At 44.7% G+C, this 21312-nt stretch overlaps 1 protein-coding gene across 8 annotated transcripts in view; it reads right to left on the bottom strand.

Annotated features, from left to right (window-relative positions):
- Eri3 (ERI1 exoribonuclease family member 3) overlaps positions 1–21312 on the bottom strand; it is a 125531-nt gene that overhangs the window by 88818 nt on the left and 15401 nt on the right. For all 8 annotated transcript variants that reach the window (XM_032900087.1, XM_032900095.1, XM_032900040.1 and 5 more), the window contains exon 4: positions 5458–5574. In XM_032900087.1, coding sequence (XP_032755978.1) covers positions 5458–5574 — 117 coding nt within the window. The remainder of the gene's footprint in view (positions 1–5457; positions 5575–21312) is intronic.

Below are 21312 nucleotides of genomic sequence, written 5' to 3'. Positions count from 1 at the left end.
CAGCTCGGTATCACAATGCCATCACACCTCGGACACCAGTAGACGTCACAGTGCTGTCGCACCCTACTATTCTCACGAAGAGTGTGTCAGCTGGCTTGGAAACAACTTCTTTTGTTGAAGTGGGGGAAGGGGTTTAAAACTCCAATTAAACTATAATTACATTTAATGAATAGCAAATACCTAACTCACAGAAAGTGCCAGCTCTAAAATGGAAGGTTATTTTCTCATAGTGACTTACATGGAATGGTAATACACACCTTTTAGGGAAGATATTTTCATTTTAAGAATGCTGAGTTCCTCTAGGTGGGTTTCTGTAGTTCATCAAGTCATTATTAGGTGGTATTTTAAGGAAGTGTAAGGACACAGCCACTCTATTTTATATTCCAGAAACTGTTTTTATATTAATCTGTATTTTAATTGGGTAACAGCTGCTGCCTACAGACTTCCCATGGTCTAAAAGGAAAATAAATTAGAAAGATTAACTACACTGTTCTTTCGCAAGGTTTTAACCCACAGCATGCCCACCCGGCTGGCACCTCCACACCCTTTCCTTGCTTGGGAGACCAAAGAACTGCCCAGTAGAGGGAGGGCCTGAGTCAAAGAGAAGAAAAGACTGGTCTCCTGCTACATGCAGTGTAGAGGGGAGGGAGGGAGGTTTTAATTTGACAACAGAGCACTCCTCTTGTTCATTCTCCTAGTACCTACTATGTGCCAGAGAAGCAGGAGCCTGCATAGGCACATTAAAGCCTCCTCGGGGAATCCCTCCTCACCACAGTGCTCTACGCCCAGCCTGGCCAGCACCCAGAGTCGCACCCAAAGCAGGCAGGCAGGCAGGCAGGCACCTTGGATTTTCTGTCAGGCGCATAGGGACCAACAGCAAGAAGTAGACTCTCGCTCTCAACTCCACCTTCTATAAGTCTGACTGACAGCCAGACTACAGCTGTTCACTCCAGGCCCATTCCTTCTGCTAAAGTCTTCCAGGATAGAGAGATAGTAAGGGTCAGGACTGTGGCAGGAAAGGCCCAGAGCCACTCCCACTTCTTGGGAAACTGCAAGGTCCAAGCATCAGTCTGTATCTAGCATGAGTCCTAGGGCAAGGCCTAAGCCTACTTCTCTGGCTCCCTTCTGGGGTAATTCAATAAAGCCTAACACCAAAGATCTTTGGAAAGTCTTACATGTGTAGACAAAGGCACAGAGCAAGAACTTTCCTTCCTCTTACCAGGACTCAAGTCAGCACCCAGCACCCCTAGGCCCTGAGGAAATCAGAAGTAGGTAAGAAACACATTATACCTATAGTTTAGTAGCACAGCACTTGCTTAGCACACTGAAAGCCCTCGGTTCAAACTTCAGCACAAAAAATAATTAATTTTTAAAAATCACATCACCTAAAAGAAAACCAGGGGCCACCCCAAATATCCTGCTGGAAGGCTGTAGTACTCCCCACTGCAGGTCAGACCCACCTCTCCCCACACTAGGACTAAGACTGGGGCTCCAGCTCAGCAGCCGGGCATCACAGACCTGGCACGGACGTCAGCTGTGCTCTCCAGGCTTCCTAGAGGGCAAGCATTGCCAGAGTGGCCAACCAGGATGGCTCACCACTAAGTTCCTGGAAGACTGAAGCCAGCCTCAGAGACAAAGGCTTAAACAGAAATCCAACTAGACAGGGCCTTCTCTAGGAAGCCTTCTAGCCCTTAAGGGACTAAGGGAGTTCTTGGAGGGAATAGACTTAAAACCCAAAGAATGAGTCAGCTCTGCCACTGTGCACTGGCTGAAGGGAGCTAAAACTGAGAAAGTTAGTCCCTATACTTGATACACAGCCAAGCTATAAAGGGTGAGGAAGAGAGACTACTATATAAAACTAACTGGGAAGTTCTATCTTAGGCCTAACTTAAATCCTTCATGGTATAGTTTTAAGTCCATCCCACTTAAGACTAATATATGTTTGCAAAAGGCTTTCATAGCCTGACAATGAAAGGTACTAGAGCAAAGTCAAGTATTAGTTAAGCTGAGAACCAGGGCTCAGAGGCTAAACAGGGCTCAGAGGCCTTAACCACTTAACGTAGGAGAGGTGGGAGAAAGAATTAATGTGTGTTCTCTGATTCCTTTCACTGGGGAATTATAGATTAACTCCCACTTCTCCAGATCAGAAACCACAGGAAGGGACTTTTGACCTGACTGATAGTTCCCAATGCCCCCTACCTATATGACGGCTTTGTCCAGGGATGAGCTGGCTTCATTGGAAACAGTAGCAACTCCAGAGAACAGCCAGGAAACTCAGTGCCAACAGCATGTCAGCGGCCAGGCGGTCTCCTTTCACAGTTTATCTCCAACACAATCGTATTCTGACACCAAGACAGTTTGTTGATTACATAAGCACTTGTCTCTGGTGTGCAATCTGATAATCAGGCCCACTCTTTCTCCTCACACAAAGAGGCCAATAAATCTCACCCTTTATAAGTACAGGTGCAAGACAAAGCCCTTTACTGGCATTTAGCAAAATGGGTATTTCTCTGTGGTTTTTTTTTCTTCTTCTTCTTTTACAGCAACAACAAAGACTGGACATGGCCAGGGACAGCGGCAGCTAGCTGCTGAAGCACAAGCTCACAGGATGGGACAGACTCCAGAAGTCACAGGAGAGGGACTCCCATGCACGGCTCTACTAGAACTTTGCTCAGAGTGAATGTCAGTGAACTGAGGTGATGCCTCAGGAGGCTAAGACCCTTCTCACAAAGCAGCATGAGCATTTGTGTGGGACTACAGACCCGTTCAGGCCAAAGTTGCCTCTCTGTGGTCCAGCGCTATACAAACATGCTCACATATATGTGCACATCTATACATTAGAGGTTTTGTTTGGGTAGTTTTTTGGTTTTTTAAATTTATGTCTTTTTGAAACAGAGTTATTACATAGCCCTAGGCCTTGGTATTACAGCCTTCAACTCACAAGGTTAATCTAGGATGGCCTCCAACTCCCAGCCTCCTGTCTCAGCCTCTTGGGTCATCATGCTGAGCTATTTGCTTGTCTGAGACAGCCTCACGTAGTCCAGGCTGGCACTGAACCCCTTGTCCTCCTGTTTCTGACTAAAGTGTTGAGGTTATAGGTACATGCACTACTCCTGACCATACTAGGGTTCTTAAGACTCTCTGTGCACTTCAGAAACAGACTCTGCTAGAGAAGCCTTCTGGGTCAAAGCTAGAGGTGTAAGACTACTGCTCACACATTTATTGATGAGGGATTAACAATAAATCTCTGGGTAGGTTAACCCCACTGCTATCCTAAAACTGGCTACTACCAGGGCAGGTGAGGCCTCCCCCTGTATCCATACTTCTTTTCAAGACCTACTTACAGCTGGTATGGAGTCAGGGCAACACTTGGGTAATGTAGGGTTTTCCAAAGAGACTTATCTCACTCAAAACAAGTCAGAGACTACCAAGATGGCTCATCCAACAAGGGCACTTACCATCAAGCCTGAGAACCTGAGCTCAAACCATAAAAGGTACAGCAAAAGGAGAACCGAGTCCCACAAGCTGTCCTCTGTCCAACACCCATCGCACCATGTGTGCATTCCCTCCCAAACACAGAGACTTTTTTGTTTGTTTTTTTGTTTTGTTTTGTTTTGCTTTGCTTAAAAAACAAAAGGCCAAGTCAGCAGTCTAGTAGCTTACCTCCTTGGCAATAGTTCCTGTTTATGGAGTGCACATGGAATGAGACCCTCATAGGAATAGAGGCAAAAACAGATCAGGTCTACTTCAGCATTCCAAGAACTCATTATAGAATAGCAAAACAGATAAATAATCAAAATACAAGCTATTGGATCAATGTAAGTTGAGGTAAACATGATCTAGGCTGTGCACCAAGGAAGGCTGCAAACCTAAGCAGGCCTGGAGCACAAGAAAGCACAGAGCACACTGCAGTGGGTGGGGACAGAGCAGGAGCCAGGGGTTTGGAGACCACTGAGATCTCAACCCAATGCCTCACAATCAGATCTTTGCCTTCAGAACAGTTGTGCAGCCAGGATCCCACCATAGGACCCCACCCCCACTGCCTCCAGTTATGGATGTTCTTGGGTACAACTGTCAAGAAGAAAAGGATGCTTTCTGGGCACCTCCCATCCCCACTCTGGAGGATGTGTCCCATTCCAGAGCATCTACTCTTGCCTAAGGCCAGCCCCAGCAGCACCTGCCACACCAGTCTAAATGTCCCCAGATCATCTGTTCCCCAAAGCTAAGCTAACCAGGGTGGTCTGGATAGTACCTAGATGGGAAGAGGACATGGTGTGGCTTCCAGGCTGGTGGGAATCTTAGGTGGTGGCTAGTGTAACCATCCACCAGTGACTTTCCAAAAGAGTGCAAAGGGCAAATTAGCCACTCACCCTGGTGGGAAAGCCACTTTCCAGGGGAAAGGAGGACATGACAGAAAGCTTCAACATCATGAGCTGGAGTGAAAGGCTGAGGAGAATGGACATCTGGGCAGATGGGTACCTGCCATAAATGGCCCACCTGGATCAGATGGCAAACACTGGCTCTGAATTCAGGAGCAGCTCTGGAGACCTCATATCTGGGTTAGTCAGCCTCAGGACCCATTCAAACACCCATGCAACCTGCAGGCCCTTCTCCGGTCTCTCCACAACAAAGCTGCCCAGGCTTCCTCAAGTATTTCCTTCCCCTATTTCACTTATGTGTAGAAAGGAGGTCTTTATATGAAGGCACAAAGGCTCAATATATCTCAGCTCCAAATTAATGTTTCCTGTCACCTCTGCTGCCATGCATGCCTGACTGGTGATTCTACCACAGAATGCCTGGCAGGGCACATTATAGGAGAACAGCCATAGATGGTGTCTCTGCAACATTCTGAGAGTTAGCCCTCTCAGGAGCTGCACTCCCTCCACCCTGACAATAGCTCTTCTAAACCTCCAGCAATTATCAAAATCCCAGCTCTGTAAAACCGGGTCAGTGCTAATCTGCAGACAAGGTAGCCAAGTACAGTACAAGCCCAGATAAGGACACTCAGCCTTGGCCAGCCTATCTTCTCTGTCCTTGATGGGAAAAGCATGCTTTACTTTGCAGGACGGAGCAACATTAACATCTCAGGAAGCTAAGAAAACCTGACCATAACAATTCCTTCCAAGCTGCTGAAGTCCTCAGTGCTGCAAAACAGGCCCTGTTGAAAATGGAAGTACAAAGAGCCTGAGTCCCAGAAGCCCCATACTACTCCACACTACTCCCAGATCGACTCCAAGTGTCCGGTTGCCAGGCATACTGAGAACAAGAAGGAAAGGGAGATGCTGGGGAATCTGGGGCCAACTGTACCACTGCTGTCCCTGGGGACAGGTACTCAAGCATCACAGACTAGAGTCAAGTGAAAAGCCATGCTGGGCCCTAACCACTGATTGGGCCTAGCTTTCCCTAAGGGCCTGCATGAACCAGCAATCCCAGAGCTCCTCTCCCAGCAGCCCTTACCTCTGTACAGAAGGGGGTAAGCTGTGGGTGGACTACAGGCTGGACATACATGTGAAAGGTAGACTCAATTTCCATGGTCCGGCCATTTAACTTCAGGATGGGGAACTCAATGATTTCCTAGAACGCAAAAGAGACACAAGAGAAGGTAAATTATTCTGATCAACCATTTCAAATAATTATGCAAAGGCAAGGAAGAATGAGTGTTTGTGGCTCATTCCTTTTGCCAGCTCAAACCCAAGGCTAGAAGAATCACGTGATGTCAACATTTATAATCCCATTGCTCACACTGCTAAAGCCTTCCCATTGTTTTAGGGAAGGAAGACAGTGGTACACTCTGTCTGTTTCCCTCACAGAGGCCCATTTGGTGATCCTCTAAGACAAAGAAAGGCCTTCCATCTCTTGCCCAGGCTGCTGTCCTGAAATGTTTGACTCTCCAGGTAAGCAACCGGACATCACTCAGCATGCAGACTTCCTTGTATGATGCTTAAACACTGCCAGTGGTGGAGTGGGATTGGGGGGAAGGGGAGGATTCGAGGAAAAAAAAAAGTAACCAAGAAATAAACTCCCAAAATAAAGCCAAGGGGACATCAGAGAGAAGAACGTGGAACACAAGTTAATAGAGGCCTCCCTCCCACCTTTCCCTTCAAGCACTGCACACTCCCCTTTGCCTGCCCCTACCCGCCCAACCGCTTAGCAAGCCCTTCCCAGTCCGCTGGAAGGTAATGGAAGAGAAGGAGGAGGAGTGACAATTTGTTTGGTGTCTCTAAGATTAATTTGTCTCCGTTATTTAATAGAGATGCACAGCACCAAGGTCCTGGTGTGCAAACAGGCTTGCAGAACGCTGGCTGTGCAGCACGCCTCATACATCGTTCCTGGAAAGGGAGGGATGCACCAGAGGGGGGAGAGGGCAGGAGAGAGCACACGCACCAGAGAGAAGAGGGAAACCAAGGGGAGAGAATAAAAAAATATATTGCTTTTTAATATTCAAAAACAGTTTGCAAAATTTAATCAAAGCAGAGGAAAAGCTAACATTTTTACCACTTTGACATTTTTATTAGCGCTTTCATAAATTTTTAAAACATGAATGGAATTAGTTTACAACACCCACACACAAAAAAACTGCCCTGAAAACATCTGGAAGAGACAAATAGGAAATAATAAAAAAATAAATAAAAGCAAAATCTTCCAAGTAAAATTAGCATGTGAAAAAAGCCTGCACTGCAGAGACAAAAGGGAGTTCTGCCCACACAGGGCCCCAACCATCAGCTCCAGAAGCGTGCCTACCCCAGAACCCCAGAATTCTAGAGAAGAGTCTCCTAGAATCATCAAAGCCAAAGCAGAGACAGCCTGGAAGAGCAATATAGAAACCAGCACTGCTGACTACTCCTAACCACATTCAGGGAATCAGTGCAGGAAAACAGAAAGTGGTCAACTGCCTTACGTCCCAAGGAAGACAACTGCCATCCTTGTGAAGTACACCCACTGACATTATGGACTTACTGTTTTAAATATTTATCTCAGTCCAAAGCACAACAGTAAGGGCGAAAAACAAATCAATGCGGTTAGACTTCGTCTCAGAGAAATGTAAAGCTCTGGCTGCCTGGTCCCTCTAGAGCAGTGCCTCTCAACCTTCCTAATGCTGTGACCCTTTAATACAGTTCCTCATGGTGTGGTGACCCCAACCGTAAAATTATCTTTGTTGCTACTTAGTAACTGTAATTTTGCTACTGTATGGATATTAATGTAAATATCTGAGAAGCAAGATACTGATATGTGACTCCTGTGAAAGGGTCATTCGACCAGACTCATTAGCTGATGGGAGCTTACCTGGTCCCCAGAGATGAAGAAGCTGAAGAGAACTTATTACCAGACACAGGAAGGGCAAAATGGCTGCAAGGTAAGGGCAAGAAGGCCTGGACTGCTCCTTAGGCCAGCTGAAAGACACCTCTTCTCCCCGTGGAGTGAAGGACTCATTCTCTAACAGGTAAGCCTTTGTTCCCATAAGGTACTATAAAGCAGGCCAAGCCAAGGGGAGTTTTGCTATGTAAAACTAATTTGAGCATTCACACATATCCATACACACTGTTCCTAAAAATTCACATATCCACAATTCCCAAGGGCTGTGGCTTAAGAGTCAGACCCCCCACTATAACCCCTGAATCTGTAGTAAATCCTTCCTCCCCGACTAAATAGGAGAAACATTCCCCCCCACCCCTAGGAAAGTGCTCCACAGCCTGGTGAGTTTGGCTGCCCTGGTGTCCAAGGAAACAAATACAGCAGCTCCTCACTAACAATGTTAGCTAGGCCCGAAATGAGATTTAACCTGTGACACAACTGTACTTTTCATTTAAACTTTCATTTGGAAAGAAACAGTGTTTGGAGACCTGCAGTTTGTCCTGCTAATAAAGACAAGTGTTGGGACCTTTAAGGATGCCATTCATCTTTGGCTTTTATTAAATTCAATTTTCTTAAGCCTGTGATACATTATGAAATTAGGAGTTGACATTCCTCTGGAAACAAAAATATCTATCAAACATAAATAGGGGGGGAAAACCTCTATTACCAAGAATGTATGGCTTAAAGTTGATCTCTTTTTACTTTTTTACAAGCACACGGTTTGTTCTAGATATGTGAAATGCTATTACAAATCTGGAATTTCATTAGTATTATAAAACAGAACGTGCTTCGGCTCTTGCTCTGACCATAACTGTATCAGCTTTCTCAGCAGGCTTTAAAAACTCAGGTTGGGTCTCCCACTGAAACTCAGCATTCAGACTCTCCTGCTAATGGTTTCTTCACTCACAGGGACACAGAGCTAGTAGCCAGATTCAGTGACACCTTACTAAGACCTGTCTCAGCTCCTATGGGGGAAAAGAAGAAGAAAAATAAAGAAAGCAACCCCCAAAATGCCTAAACCCAAGGCTCAGAACACATGTGATCGGCCTGTCAACAGGGCCTAGTCCCTCAAAAATCAAGAGGGACTCACAAGAGCCACATACCCAACATGGCCACTATTCTGGAGTCTTTCCTCAGAAGCATTAAGACCTGTAACAACATGACTGTACAGGATCTATTCCTTTGAACCACTGAGATCAAAGAGGAACTTGTGACAGAAGACTAAAGATTCTTTAAAACAAAACAAAACAAAACAAAAAAATTGTTTTAAATGGAGCTGGAGAGATGACTCAGCTGTTAAGAACATGTACTGCTCTTGCTGAAAACCTGAGTTCAGTTCTCAGTACTCACATCAGGTGGCTCACCGCCACTGTAAGTTCAGGGGATCTGAAACCTCCAGCCTATAAGTGCACTTGTACTTATATGCATATACTCACACACACTCACACATAATTACAAATAAAAATTTAAAAAGAAGATCCTCTGAGGGGTCAGAGCAGAAAGACCTTACTGATAACTTCTTTCCTTCTCATACTGTCCAGCAAGCCCCACATACTGGCTCAACAGCACAGTCATGGAGAAGAGTCCTCTGCATCAAGCTGCCATACCTATGCACCAGCTGTGCCTGAGCCACATCAAACATTTTTACTGATAATGGTCAAAGACACACACACACACACACACACACACACACACACACACACACACACACACACACACACACACACACACACACACACACACACACAGCTATAGGTAGATGGTATCAATTCCAACCAAAACTCTATGAAGATGTGTCTAAGTGCTAGCTTTTAGCTCTAGTTGCTCTCAGAAATGACAGCATTATCCTTGCCCCTCTTCCTTTTCCCTTTCCCAATTTTATAATTCCTCCAGAAAGAGGAGGGTTTTTTGATTTTCCTCTCAGGGACAGTTGTGTGCTTCTGCTCCAGAGGAAGGAAGACCCAGACTGTACTTATAAGGCCTCTTTCCAGCTTCTAGGAATAGCTCCATAATTCCTTTATCATCCTATGCCATTCACATTCAATTAAACTACTAAGGGCTACTATGCTAGACAGAGTGGAGTTTAAGAGATGAGTACCTTGTGCGTGCCTTGGAGAAGTGCTTGAATTAGTAAGTAGATATGAGCACACGATGGGACAGTGGAGGGACATACTGAGTGTTAGCCTTTTGTTCTTTCCCATTCTCTTATTTTAGGCTCACTAACCCTGGGAGACGGGTCGTGTATCAGCATCAGATCATAAACCAATACTCTTAAGCACCTACTATTTAGCAGACAGGCTAAGCACAGGCACAGGAGTAAGGCATGTTCAAGAGTCTGGGGGAAAGGAACAAAAGGAGATGCTCTCCAACATCCTCTGCCAGGTGGAGACCAGAATCATTCTGTTCCCTCTGCTTCTTGTTTCCTCTGTGGTAGACATTCTGCTAAGTGCTAACAGAAATTATCTTAACCCTCTAAACAATTTATTAGGTGGAAATCATTACTGTTGATATTTCACAATAAATTAAGGCTCAAAGATGTTTTGGTCCCTTATCAACTATGCTGCTAGTAAAGGATGGAGCTGGGACTCCGAAAAGGGGAGGGGAGGGGAAGAGACAGGTAGGACTGGCTGTTCTGTAGGGAACTCAGCACACTCCTCAACAACCCCATGGTAGCGTGTGTCAATGGCCTAGGCAGAAGTCCTACAGGGATGTTCCTGAAGAGTCTCCTCCATGCTGTAGCCAGACAAGTGCCACCAGGCGGAGTTCAAGAAGAGAGAAACCTGAGCCTTCAGTCTGCACCTCTGGCAGCTGCCTCTTCGGCCTCCCTTTCTCAACTTCTGTTGTATTCAACCACGGAGGAACTGACAAATAGGAGACAGAGCTAGTTATCTGTAAACCAGAAAACACTCTGCTTTCTGGGATTTTCCACAGGATCCAGGAGGTGATCTGCCTAAGATGACATGGTAAACAGTGGCGCAGGTTCAAGGCCAGATCCAGAGCACTCCCAGCAGTGTCTACTGGATTCATCCATTCTTTATGCACTGTCTCACTCAGTAAAATGCCAGCAAGGAAGCGCCAAGCAAATATCCATTTGCTTTTTCCTACATAAGTGAGCTAGAACACAGGTTTTAAGACCATTTGGTTTAAAACTGATCGACTAAGAGCCCCCGTGGTTCCCTTAATAAACAAGACAAGACTGCAATGGCCCTTCAAGAGAAAGTTCATGCCCAATTTGAAGATTATAGGAAATAAATCTGTTGGCTTTGTTTTTAGGGTATGAAAACTTCCTTCAACTAAATTATCTGTAGAGATTAGGTTATGTTTGAAGACAGTAGGACAACAAAAGTCAAGTCAGCAGAAAGGACTCAGGTGACCACTGGGATTGGCAGCAAGGGTTACTACAATAGTAGTCTATCCTATTTTCCCAAAGCACAAATTCTTCTCAACCTGAGCTGATGTTTCTGTGATCCTACCTGAAATACGGGACTGAGAAGAGCATGTTCATACCTTGCCCAAATGAATCTAAGAAGAGCGAACAGACATGTCCTCAATTTAGACATAGTAGTAAGTCATCTATCCCTTCCTTCTACCCCTGTACTAAAGGAATTGCTAAAAATCCAGAGGCAACCTAACCACAAATAGTAAACATACAGGGCTTATCCAGTGCCTATTAGATCTGGACATAGTCTGATATGGAGGTAATAACCTTCTGGGGGTGAGCGGGGGAGGCTCCTGCTCCCTGGGAGGAGCGAGGACGCACTGGGCATGATTTGCCTAACAGTTTCCTGGGGTGGGGGGCATTTATGCACAAGGAGCTTATTTCTTAAACAAACACTCGTGCTTTTGATTTACACCACAGCCTGCTCCTAAATAATTTATGGCGGGTTAAATTTATTGCCGAGCCCTGGCTGGCTGCAAATTCGAATTGCCAAATAATTAGATTTTAGGGCAAAGCTTATAAATTACCCGTCGATTTGTCCGGACTTGTTTGTCAGTTGCTTTGTGCTTCGGGTCATCTTTGGCATTTGGCTGTTTGGGTTTTAATTGCTGATTTACACTTTGACAGATGAGAGCTGATGCTCGAAGTTTCGGGACAAGCATTGGGGGGAGAAACCCCAGAGCTTCAAAAGGCTGATTTTTCACCTATATGTTCCCCTCCACCCATCTCCACAGACCCCCACAAAGCCATTAAAATGTAAAAACAAGGCTGAAAGTAGAAAGTGCTATTCTTTAAGGAGTGGGAGTACAGTCTGAATTATAATTTACCTTTACTAAAATCTGAAATAAAAACAAAACAAAAAACAAACAAACAAAAAAAACCCCAAACAAACCAAAAATGAGCCTATATATCAGTAAGTGAAGGAGATCAAGTGTTAAAACTGTATCCTCACCCTGGCATATACACACCTTCTCTCTACAGTATACATGACTCAATTTGAATATTTTTACATGTTCTGAGTAACGTCAACTGTCAGAGCTCTGCGAAGCTAACTTTTAGGGCAGCAAACAACGCAATCACCGTGGTTATATACATACATACATACATAAGTTTGTATTACAATCATGTAATTAATAAAAACAAGTCTCCGGTTATGCGAAGGGGGAGTTCCTTGAAGTCAGTTCTAAGTTTGTCGTGGTAGTAAAGCAGGGTAGAAATCTGACTTACCATTCCAGCACAGCCAGGGGCAGGGTGGGGCTAACAAATCTAAGTAGCACCCTGCATCTATCTGAAGAGTCTGCACAAAACCAAAGAAGTAAGGCTGGCCTCCCAGTCAGCTGCTATACAGCCTCCTATACAACCATGGGTCAGCGGTAATAATTCTACTAACTGCTGACATGTACGGCTACATGCTAGGCACTGCCTGAAGCACAGACATGTATTTTTAGTTCACTATATCCACCTATAAAGTCAGAACTATTACTAACTGCCCTTTGCCAATAAAGTGACTGAAGCACAGGGATGTAAGCCACTTTAGCCAGCATCACACTATTCATACTTGGTAGAGACAAAACTTAGTTCTAAACAGCCCAGTTCTGAAGCCTATGCTCTCAGTCACTATGCTATCTTGTCCTGCACAGAATAGCCTCTGTCTTAGCTCTCTTTACTGTGGAGGTCCAGAGTCCTCACTTTGGGGCTTGGACACGTGCAGGCAAATCCTGTCCAGTCATTCTTGTGATAAACTGCAGAAAAGTCATGTAACTTACTCAGAATTATAAGATATATCAGAGTTTGGTTACACAAAGACTCATTTTTTCCAATCAATTATAGACTGCCCTGAAGACACACTAGCCTGGTTAAAGGGATGAAGGATAGCAGAGTGAAGAAATGAGGCAGATGCTGGCCCACTCAGGTAATTGGGTAGGAGGCCAGAGAAGCTGGCTGGGCTAGGTCTCAGGAGACTGTGCTGAGAAATCCCATCACAGCCCCAGATACCACCTGTGTAAGGCTAGAAGCTTCATTCCTAAGGAGTAGCTCATGGGTTCCCTGCTCTTTGTCCACACGTGACAGCATGGCAGCTATGCTAGCAGGATAGACTCGAAAGCTTGGACAACTAGACCCATCAATCCTTTTCTCCCTGGATAGCTAAGGTGTTACAGCTCCCTAAACTGGCAAGAACCATTCCCTATCTTATGAATGAAAAAGCTAGTACCATAGGCAGCATCCCAATGAGAATCTGTTTAACATGTAAACTCCTGGGCCAGCAATGCAGCTGAGACTGTGCATTCAAACCCCAGCACTAAAAACAAACAAAATCACCAAAAGCACATAACTGTGCCTTGTAAAGAGCTGGTGTTCTTCCCAACAACAGATGCTTTTCTCCATCTTGCTTTGTTAGAATTCCAAGGTGGGGCGGGGGGGTTAGGTTCCTGTTATTTCTTCAAGAGAAACAAAACAATTTAGATCAGTGGTTCTCAACCTTCCTAATACTGTGACCCTTTAATATAGTTCCACATGTTGTGGTGACCTCCAACGATAAAATTATTTGTGTTGCTCCATAATGGTAAGTTTGATACTGTTATGAATCATAATATAAATACCTGTGTTCTCCGACAATCTTAGGTGACCCCTGTGAAACAGTCTTTCGGCTCCCAAAGGGATCATGACCCACAGGTTGAGAACTGCTGATTTAGAGAAACAAAGCAAATTTCTAGCTTTTACCACAGATTTTGTGAGCCCAAAGCCCTGGTGCTGGGGCCAGTGGTCCTGGCTTTAAGCAGTCATCTAGCTGATTCTGATGTTCACTGCAGTTTGCAAACCTCTGGAAGTACTCCTCAAACTGAACTTCAAACTGAAGTCTTGTCAAAACTGAAGGTCTTATCACACTTCGAATCTATTTAGCTCTGTGTGGCCTGACACTCCATTTCTAACAAGCTGGTAGATGGTGTAGACACTGATAGTTCTTAGGTCACGAATGTCAGGCGACTTTCCCAAAAAATGCCTTGCCCAAATGGCATGTGTGATCTTGAGAGACCCTTCCCTGCTCTGCCCTATCAATCCCGTTCATCTGACCAGTTGGCTTTTCAATGCTGCTGGTGCTCGGAGATGCATGGGGGAAGTTAACATGGCAACAAACGAGACTTGGTCCTGAACTAAGGAGGGACGAGATCAGGTCAGAGCCTTAAGCTCTATAACAATCTGGGAGAGCAGGATTCTCAACTTTCTACCAGTTGTCATTAGTAGCTACCTCTTCTAAGTCAATGCCAAGCAGTACCTCAAACATATCTCAAAGGGGCAGCCACCTACCTTATCTTAAAGGCACTTACCTGTAGTTCTTGTCCCTGTATGCCCTTCATGTGGCTCTTTAACTCAGAGTCCCCATTATGACACCTATAGATTGTATATTCTCTTCCTTACCAAATCACTTAGCACCACGCCTCCCATGACGAGCACTCTCCAAACTTCTTACCCAGCACAACCGCCTCCACTTCCCCCATCACCACCGTAACCCAGCCTACTAACATCTCTTAAGTACTGTGTTTTACAGGTTTTTCCATGTCCACTTTTAGATCCTTGGAACATCTATCTTTCGTTCCCAGGGACTGTAGCTCCTTCTGTTTTCTCCTTTCACTCAACAACACACAAAAAATCCATTTCTGGCTTACGAACATTGCTTTTACCCTCCCCCACGCACACTGCACTATGAACTTTTTTTGTTTTGATTTGATTTTTATTTTCCTGAGATAAGCTCTACATGGCTCTAGCTGTCCTGGATCACTAAGCAGACCAGGCTGGCCTCAAACTCACAGAGCTCTGCCTGCCTCTGTCTTCTGAGTGCTAGGATTAGAGGTAAGTGACACTGTGCCCAGCTTTTACTATGAACTCTTTACCTGTAGCAATATGGGGATTTCCAAATAAGAGTTCCTGCCACAATTTAGCCCTTGGATGAGCTCTTGGCTAGAATGGCTCCCCAGAACTAAACACTGAGCACAGCCTCCAGAAGAAAAGCAGAGCCACCCATATAACAGCACTGTTCTACTAACCAAAAATCGGCATACCTCCATTGACGAACCGTATCATCTGGGACCAGGACCCAAGCAGCAGACGATTCCAAGGTACCTCTACTGCACTGCCAAGGATTCCTGAAATGAAGTCTCATGCAGAGACTTCTTCTGATTCTCTCATTGCCTGCTTGTCATTTTCTGTAGGCTACCAGCCTTGGGGGAAGGGAAGCACTACTGTCAATCTAGGAACACTCACATCATGGGTTTTTAGGCTATGGCTCAATTTTTACAGCTAGAGCTCAGAACTCATCACATAAATGTAATGCTGTGGGGGCTTTTTAGCATCGGGAACACCAAGGATTAAGAGGATAAAAAATAATCATCCCAATAGCATCTTAATCAAAATGATGCAGAATCCTTTTTTCCCAACAAGAGACAGCAGAGAAAGCATCTCCTAATATCAGTTTTCTCCTGTCAAACAACTGAGACAAGTCTGTAGGAGAAATGTAATCAATAGGAGGGGTCCAACACCCCGGCTGACACTCCGCACTATACCCTTCTCCTTGACTTCCGGTTACCTCAGCTCCTCTTCACTAACCCTTCTCTTACACTCCCTATTTGAGGGGTCTAAACCTCCCAGGTCTGTTTAGGGTGTGCCCTAGCAGATCCAACTGCAAATTCCCAGTACTTTCTGTAGAAGATGTCCTATCATTCTCCGGAAACTACCTTTCTCTTGAGATCTAGCATTCTACCCAACTGCTACCTTCAATGACAGCTGACATCCAGCATGGCTTCCCTAAGAATTCCTCAGAGCCTCAGTTCTTGAGCTCCTCCACCCCCAGCAGCACCATTCCTTTGCTGACTTAGTTGATTTTGTCACATCCAACAAAAACTAATTTTTTTCACTTTGACCCTCACCCTTTATGTCCAGACTGTATTGATTCAATAAAGCTCTTCCAGACTTAGTCCTCTCACTTACAAGCATCCCAATAGGAGCTTCTAACTTGAATGTGAGAAAGGATATGTAACTAATACAAACCATCCAACCAACTCAATGGTGAACCTCACAATGACCTCAAACTCACCTATCACCTGTTTACTCATTTTCAACATTTTGACGAATTAGCCTAAAATTTCCCTGCTCCAAGAACTAAGCCAATTCAACATATTTTCTTCTGCTAAAATCCTGTGGTTTGGGGTTTGTTTTTTTTGGGGGGGGGTTGTTAATCCCTGCTCTAACAGTTGTGGGGCCTCAGGCCTACATGGCCCTTGGGATCTCCTAAATTTCTCACAATATGAAGCCTGTCTCCCCCCCTGCAAACTGAGTTTGTAGAGGGCTCCCACCCGTTGTGGGCGCTACACCATGCTTTCCTGTAATGGCAGTGCACTGTCTGTTGGTGGTTGGTTACACATGCTCCAACTCTCCCTGACTCAGCCCCTGGAGAGCAGGAACTAGTTCCTACTTAGCTTTGCTATCCAAAGAGCAAAAGAGGCTTTCTCATTACCTCCAAGGTGGTTAAAATGAGCTCCTCCCCATTCCTTTGCTGACTGAATTGGTTTAGTCACAGCCAACAAAAACCTAAAAGGCAGCTCAGTGTCACTGTTACTTAGCAGTCCCTGATGTCATTTGCCACATATCAATGCTCCTGTTCTTTGGAGCTCTTCCCTACCAACAAACTTAGCCCAGTGCCTAACAAATCTGCAGCCCAACAGCTGCCTGCGCCCTGGAGAGACCACCGGGATAATAAGAGGCTAGGGGAGATGCTTCCTGATTTGCACTAAATTATGTGGTGATTTCGTTACCAATGACCCAATGCTCCCCAAGGGAAGTTCCTGGCTCCACCCCAAGGCAACTCCACAGCCAAACTATACATCATGGCAGCTTAAAGGTATAAACCCTGGGGAAAGTAGAGAAGCAATCTGAATAGAGCAAATAAACCCATGTCGATCTTGTCTCTGCTAATGCCAAACACACAAGGCAGCACCACCATGCATCAGTGCTTCACTCCTGAAATGTATATTTTACTTCTACATCGCTATGTCTGCTCTAAATAAAAAGGGATCCCTTGGCTTTCACAGGAATTACAACATAACCAAGACACAGTGAAGCTTGTTCCTATTCAGGGAGACCTCGTGAGGAGCCACAGGGAGTCAGGATGGGGCCCATCCCTATAGGGACCACGAGGAAACAACAGGCTGATTGGGGGGCAGGAGGCACCACTTTTATGGAAGCAGTGACAAAAGGACAAAGGGTCTAGTGGGCCACCCCATTCTCCCTACAATTACTGGCTAGTAATAGTGGAATTCATTTATAGTGACCCTGGAAAAGATGTGCTAAAACAGAAATATAACTGAAAAGAAAGGCAATAATTGTTCTGATGGGCAGGGAAAAAAATTATTCGAGGAGTCAGGAGCCTGTGCAAGAACACTTACAGCTCACAGAGTCGTCATAACTCAGCCCCCTCAAGCATTTTGTGCTCTGCTTATGGTGTTAACTTTAATGTCTTAACATATAACACCATCCACACTAACACAAAATACTACACACGCCAGATGAGGCTGAGTTATAGTTGCTGGGGAAACATAACTTTGAATTTCCTGATTTTGGTGCATTTAATCTCAGCCATAATGTTACATTAACGTCGGTTTTGCATTTCATTTCCCAGTTTAGAATAGCATCAGCATCTCTCGCCTGTTTGTAAAAAAAAAAAAAAAAAAATGCAGGCTGACTGAAGCTGAAGACAGGGAACAAAATTCTAACAACTGAGCCCTGCCCTGGTCCCTTCCACGTGGAGAGGCTGCAAACACAGGAAAGGAGGGGAAAGGGTATTTTTTTTTCTATAGGGTACTTTCTTTTTGACCACTTAGAGACTGCATGAACCAAAAACAGAAAACAAGAAGGCAATTATGGAGCAAAGAGCAATTCCTGGAGGGAGGGGGCTATCTTTCAGCCTCAAGGGAGGAGAAAGAGAATCAATATAGTTTGACTTGTAGTGATTTTAACCAATTTGCTGTAAACTTTTCTACAATGTCTCCTTCACAAAAAGACCTGTAATGGTGCCAGTTCCAGGTCCTACTGAAATACTTTAAGTGTCTTTCTTCTATATTAGTTCTAGTCCTCAGCCATCACCAACCCTGTCCCCTATCCTGCCCTCCAAAATAAACTCAAGATCTGCACAATTATCTATACAAGAAAAACTCATTTGGTCATAATTCTAACTCAAATGCAGATAATATTTCTCCAAGGTTTCTAAAGGGAGGTGAGGGTGGGGGCAACAGGCAAAGACCAACACTAGAAACCTCAACCCCGAAGGTCGTGGTTCTAACATTATGGGCGCTTAAATATAGATGAGAAGGGGAACAGGAGACAGGGCTACTTTGAAGCAAAGAGAAAGACTGCCCAGAAGACCAAGGGACTGATGCAGGCCCGGCAGCAGCCAGGACTTAACTCCCCACAAACAGAGAGCTGTGCTACCCCTCCTTCCCAAGCCACGAAGACAGCTGAGGTTACTTCATCTTCCCTACAAGCTGTGGCCTATACCTCATTTTCCTCACTTACATTTGCTTTGGTCTCCTCTGAACACTGAGGTGGTGAGAGAACTTGCCCCGAGGTTAAAGATGCACAATTAAAGAGCCACCAAAGCTTTCAGGCTGCTCTCGGGGCCCCAGGGTCACAGCAACCATCACATCACGCACATCCACACCAAATGAGCAAAGCAAACTCCTGCTAGAGAGGACAAAGGAGCCACTGTTCCCTAAATCGGATAGAAATTCACTTCTGTATCGAAAAGCAATTCCTAAGACAAGAAAAAAACCACATTTCTGAAATTTAGAGTCTCTAATACTTTAAATCATCTAAATTAACATTTGAGAGAAAAAATGTTTTCCAATGAAAAAGTCTCATATTAAATAACACTTATCACATTAATCCAAATAGAAACACATAAACATAAAATAAGCACAAAAATCACAACATGAAAACCTATTACTAGCAAGCCAATCCCCCCAATGGAGTGGATGAAGAAAGTCCAGTTTCACTTACTTGAACAAAGTACAAAAATAGTCAGTGAAAAAAGATGACAAATTGAAAATACCAGATGTTTTACTGTATTTATAGCCAATGTTATTACGCACCCAAGCACTAGAGAGTACACAACTATCAGTTTCTCATGGAGGTATTCCTTTAAGATAGTCCCAATAAGCTGACTCAAAGAAGTTTGAAAATGAGAAACAGGTAAGAGAAATGGACTCTATGCCAAGCCTCTAACAACAGGTCTCTCCTAGGCCAAAACTTGTTTCTGCCTCACATACCTGGAAAGTATGTCATGCTCTAAATTTTAGGGTCTAAAAGATCCAGAAGTGAGCTATGCAGAGATCTTGGAGTATTGAAAGCAAAAGAGGCAATCAGGAGAGTTCTAGTTCTATCCCTGGAACACATGCAGGTTTTCCCATAAAAAGTGTGTAACAGAACGGTTATCTCACACTCTGAAAGAAGGCGCATTATAGTCTAGTGATTGATCTTACTGTTTCTTTTGGAAGTTTCTTCCTACCACAATCTCAATCTTTCCTCTTTCCATTTAAATCTGGGTGGAGTTTTTGTGGCCGTTGTTAAAATACACAGCAAGGTATTATCACATTTCCTATAAACAAGAAATAGTGGCCTAAACTATCTTCCACTTACTTGCTCTCTTGTTAGGCTTGGTTTTTTGCCTATAGTCATTTCTGTGTCTCTACTAGGAGCTTCTCCAGTTTCCTCCCTTCCCTTGCTGACCATTCACCTAGGCAGCAGGTGGCTCCCTACAGCCACCTCTCTACAAGTACTATCATATCTGGGACTGAAAACTTCTCCCATCCATCTTCCAAGCTTCCTCTGAATTCTATCAGAATCATGACCTAGAGACCTTTAAGATTCTCCGTCCCCCAGATGGAGTGGGGCTGCCTTCCCTGCAGAGGCTTAATGAAGTTGGGCTGCGTTACATGTATCACTTTCCCTGGACCCTCTCGAATCCATCACTTTGTCACACCAACAAGTTAGATTGATCTGACAGGATTTGCTCTTCTTCAGAAACCCATGTAAGTTATTACTCAGTACCCCACATTCTTCTAGCTGTTTGCTGATTGATTATCTGACGATCAGGTCAGCTATCTTCTCTGGTATCACAGTAAACTAACAGGTCTATAATTTCCGAGATCATTCATTTGTATTCCCCTCTTCAAGATAAGCAAGACAGCAAATGTTCTCTCCAAGTTCTCTAAAGCAAAAGCTAGTGCTTAGCTAATGATGCACTTTAAGTGCCCTTGGAACAACATCATCAGGGTTCACTGATTCCGCAACAGTCTTTACTTAGATGCAGACCCTCGTAAATGAGCACCAAGCTCCTTACCCAGTGTGGGTCATGAAAACCTTGGTGCCTAAGTCTGGGAAGCAAGTCAGTAACATAGATGATTTAAATCCCTCCTGCATAATATCTTCAGTGTGACAATGGACATAGACAGACATGCCCTTGAAAGAAAGACAAAAGATGACAGTGACCAAGCAGAGATATAAATCAGGTTCCACCTTCAAGAACACTGGCGAGACCTTCCACAGGCCAGGCAAACCGAGCTACATAACTGTCGATCTTACAATCCAAGTGGAAAGCCGAGAAGCACATACACAAAAGCATGTTCCAGGAAGCAGCAAATGCCACGAGGAAGTGCCAAGCAAGCAGTTACGGAGATCCAGAGAGGATAAAGATGAAGCACATGCAGCAGAGGTGTGTTGGATTTACAGTCAGGCCCCACAGGGCCTACTCAGGACTGAGACTTAATCTACAAGGGAAATAATATGGATCATTAGAATCTGGATCCTGGATTTGCAACTTAACAGACCTCACAACCAGGATTCCCATCCAACACTCAGCTCCTCACACGGGCAAGAGCAGGAGACAGAAAGTTAAACATAGCTTGGAGAGCTCCTAAGCAGCACTCCCTCCCATCTAACTCGCCTAAAGTTCCTTCCCTTAGAGCAGCCACCATTCTTGTCTAGGAGGCCTGATTTCAAAGCCCCAGAGGCAAACCTCTAGTTTAACAGCAAACAGGAAAGAGGGAAGAGGGAGGAAAGAGGGTATTGCATCGGGACAGGCAAAACGACCTACATTCTACAGACATGCCCCAAGAGAAAACGCTAACCAACCATAAGAAATGAAGACTTCATCTTTTTGTGGTCCCCAGCAGTCCCTGCCTCCCAAGTCCCTATTGTGAGGTCTCCCCCTCAGGCCTCCTAATGAAAGCTACTCTCACCAAAGCAATGGATCTGCATATTCCAACAGTGCACACTAGAACCTAAGCACTGCTGTTGCCATCCTAGAGCCATGCACGCCCGGGTCTCCACACTTCAGTGAACTACCACACTGGCATTCAACCTCCCCTCACATACCCAGCACAGGCACCTCTCTGCTACTAATCCAGGCTCCCTAAAGATGGTACCTTAAAAGATAAAAGGTCTCCGTATACAAGGAAGGGCTTTGTAACATT

This window comes from Rattus rattus, chromosome 1 (assembly GCF_011064425.1).
Source record: "Rattus rattus isolate New Zealand chromosome 1, Rrattus_CSIRO_v1, whole genome shotgun sequence".
In the NCBI taxonomy this organism is placed as follows: domain Eukaryota; kingdom Metazoa; phylum Chordata; class Mammalia; order Rodentia; family Muridae; genus Rattus; species Rattus rattus.
This window is presented reverse-complemented; position numbering and strand designations above follow the sequence as displayed.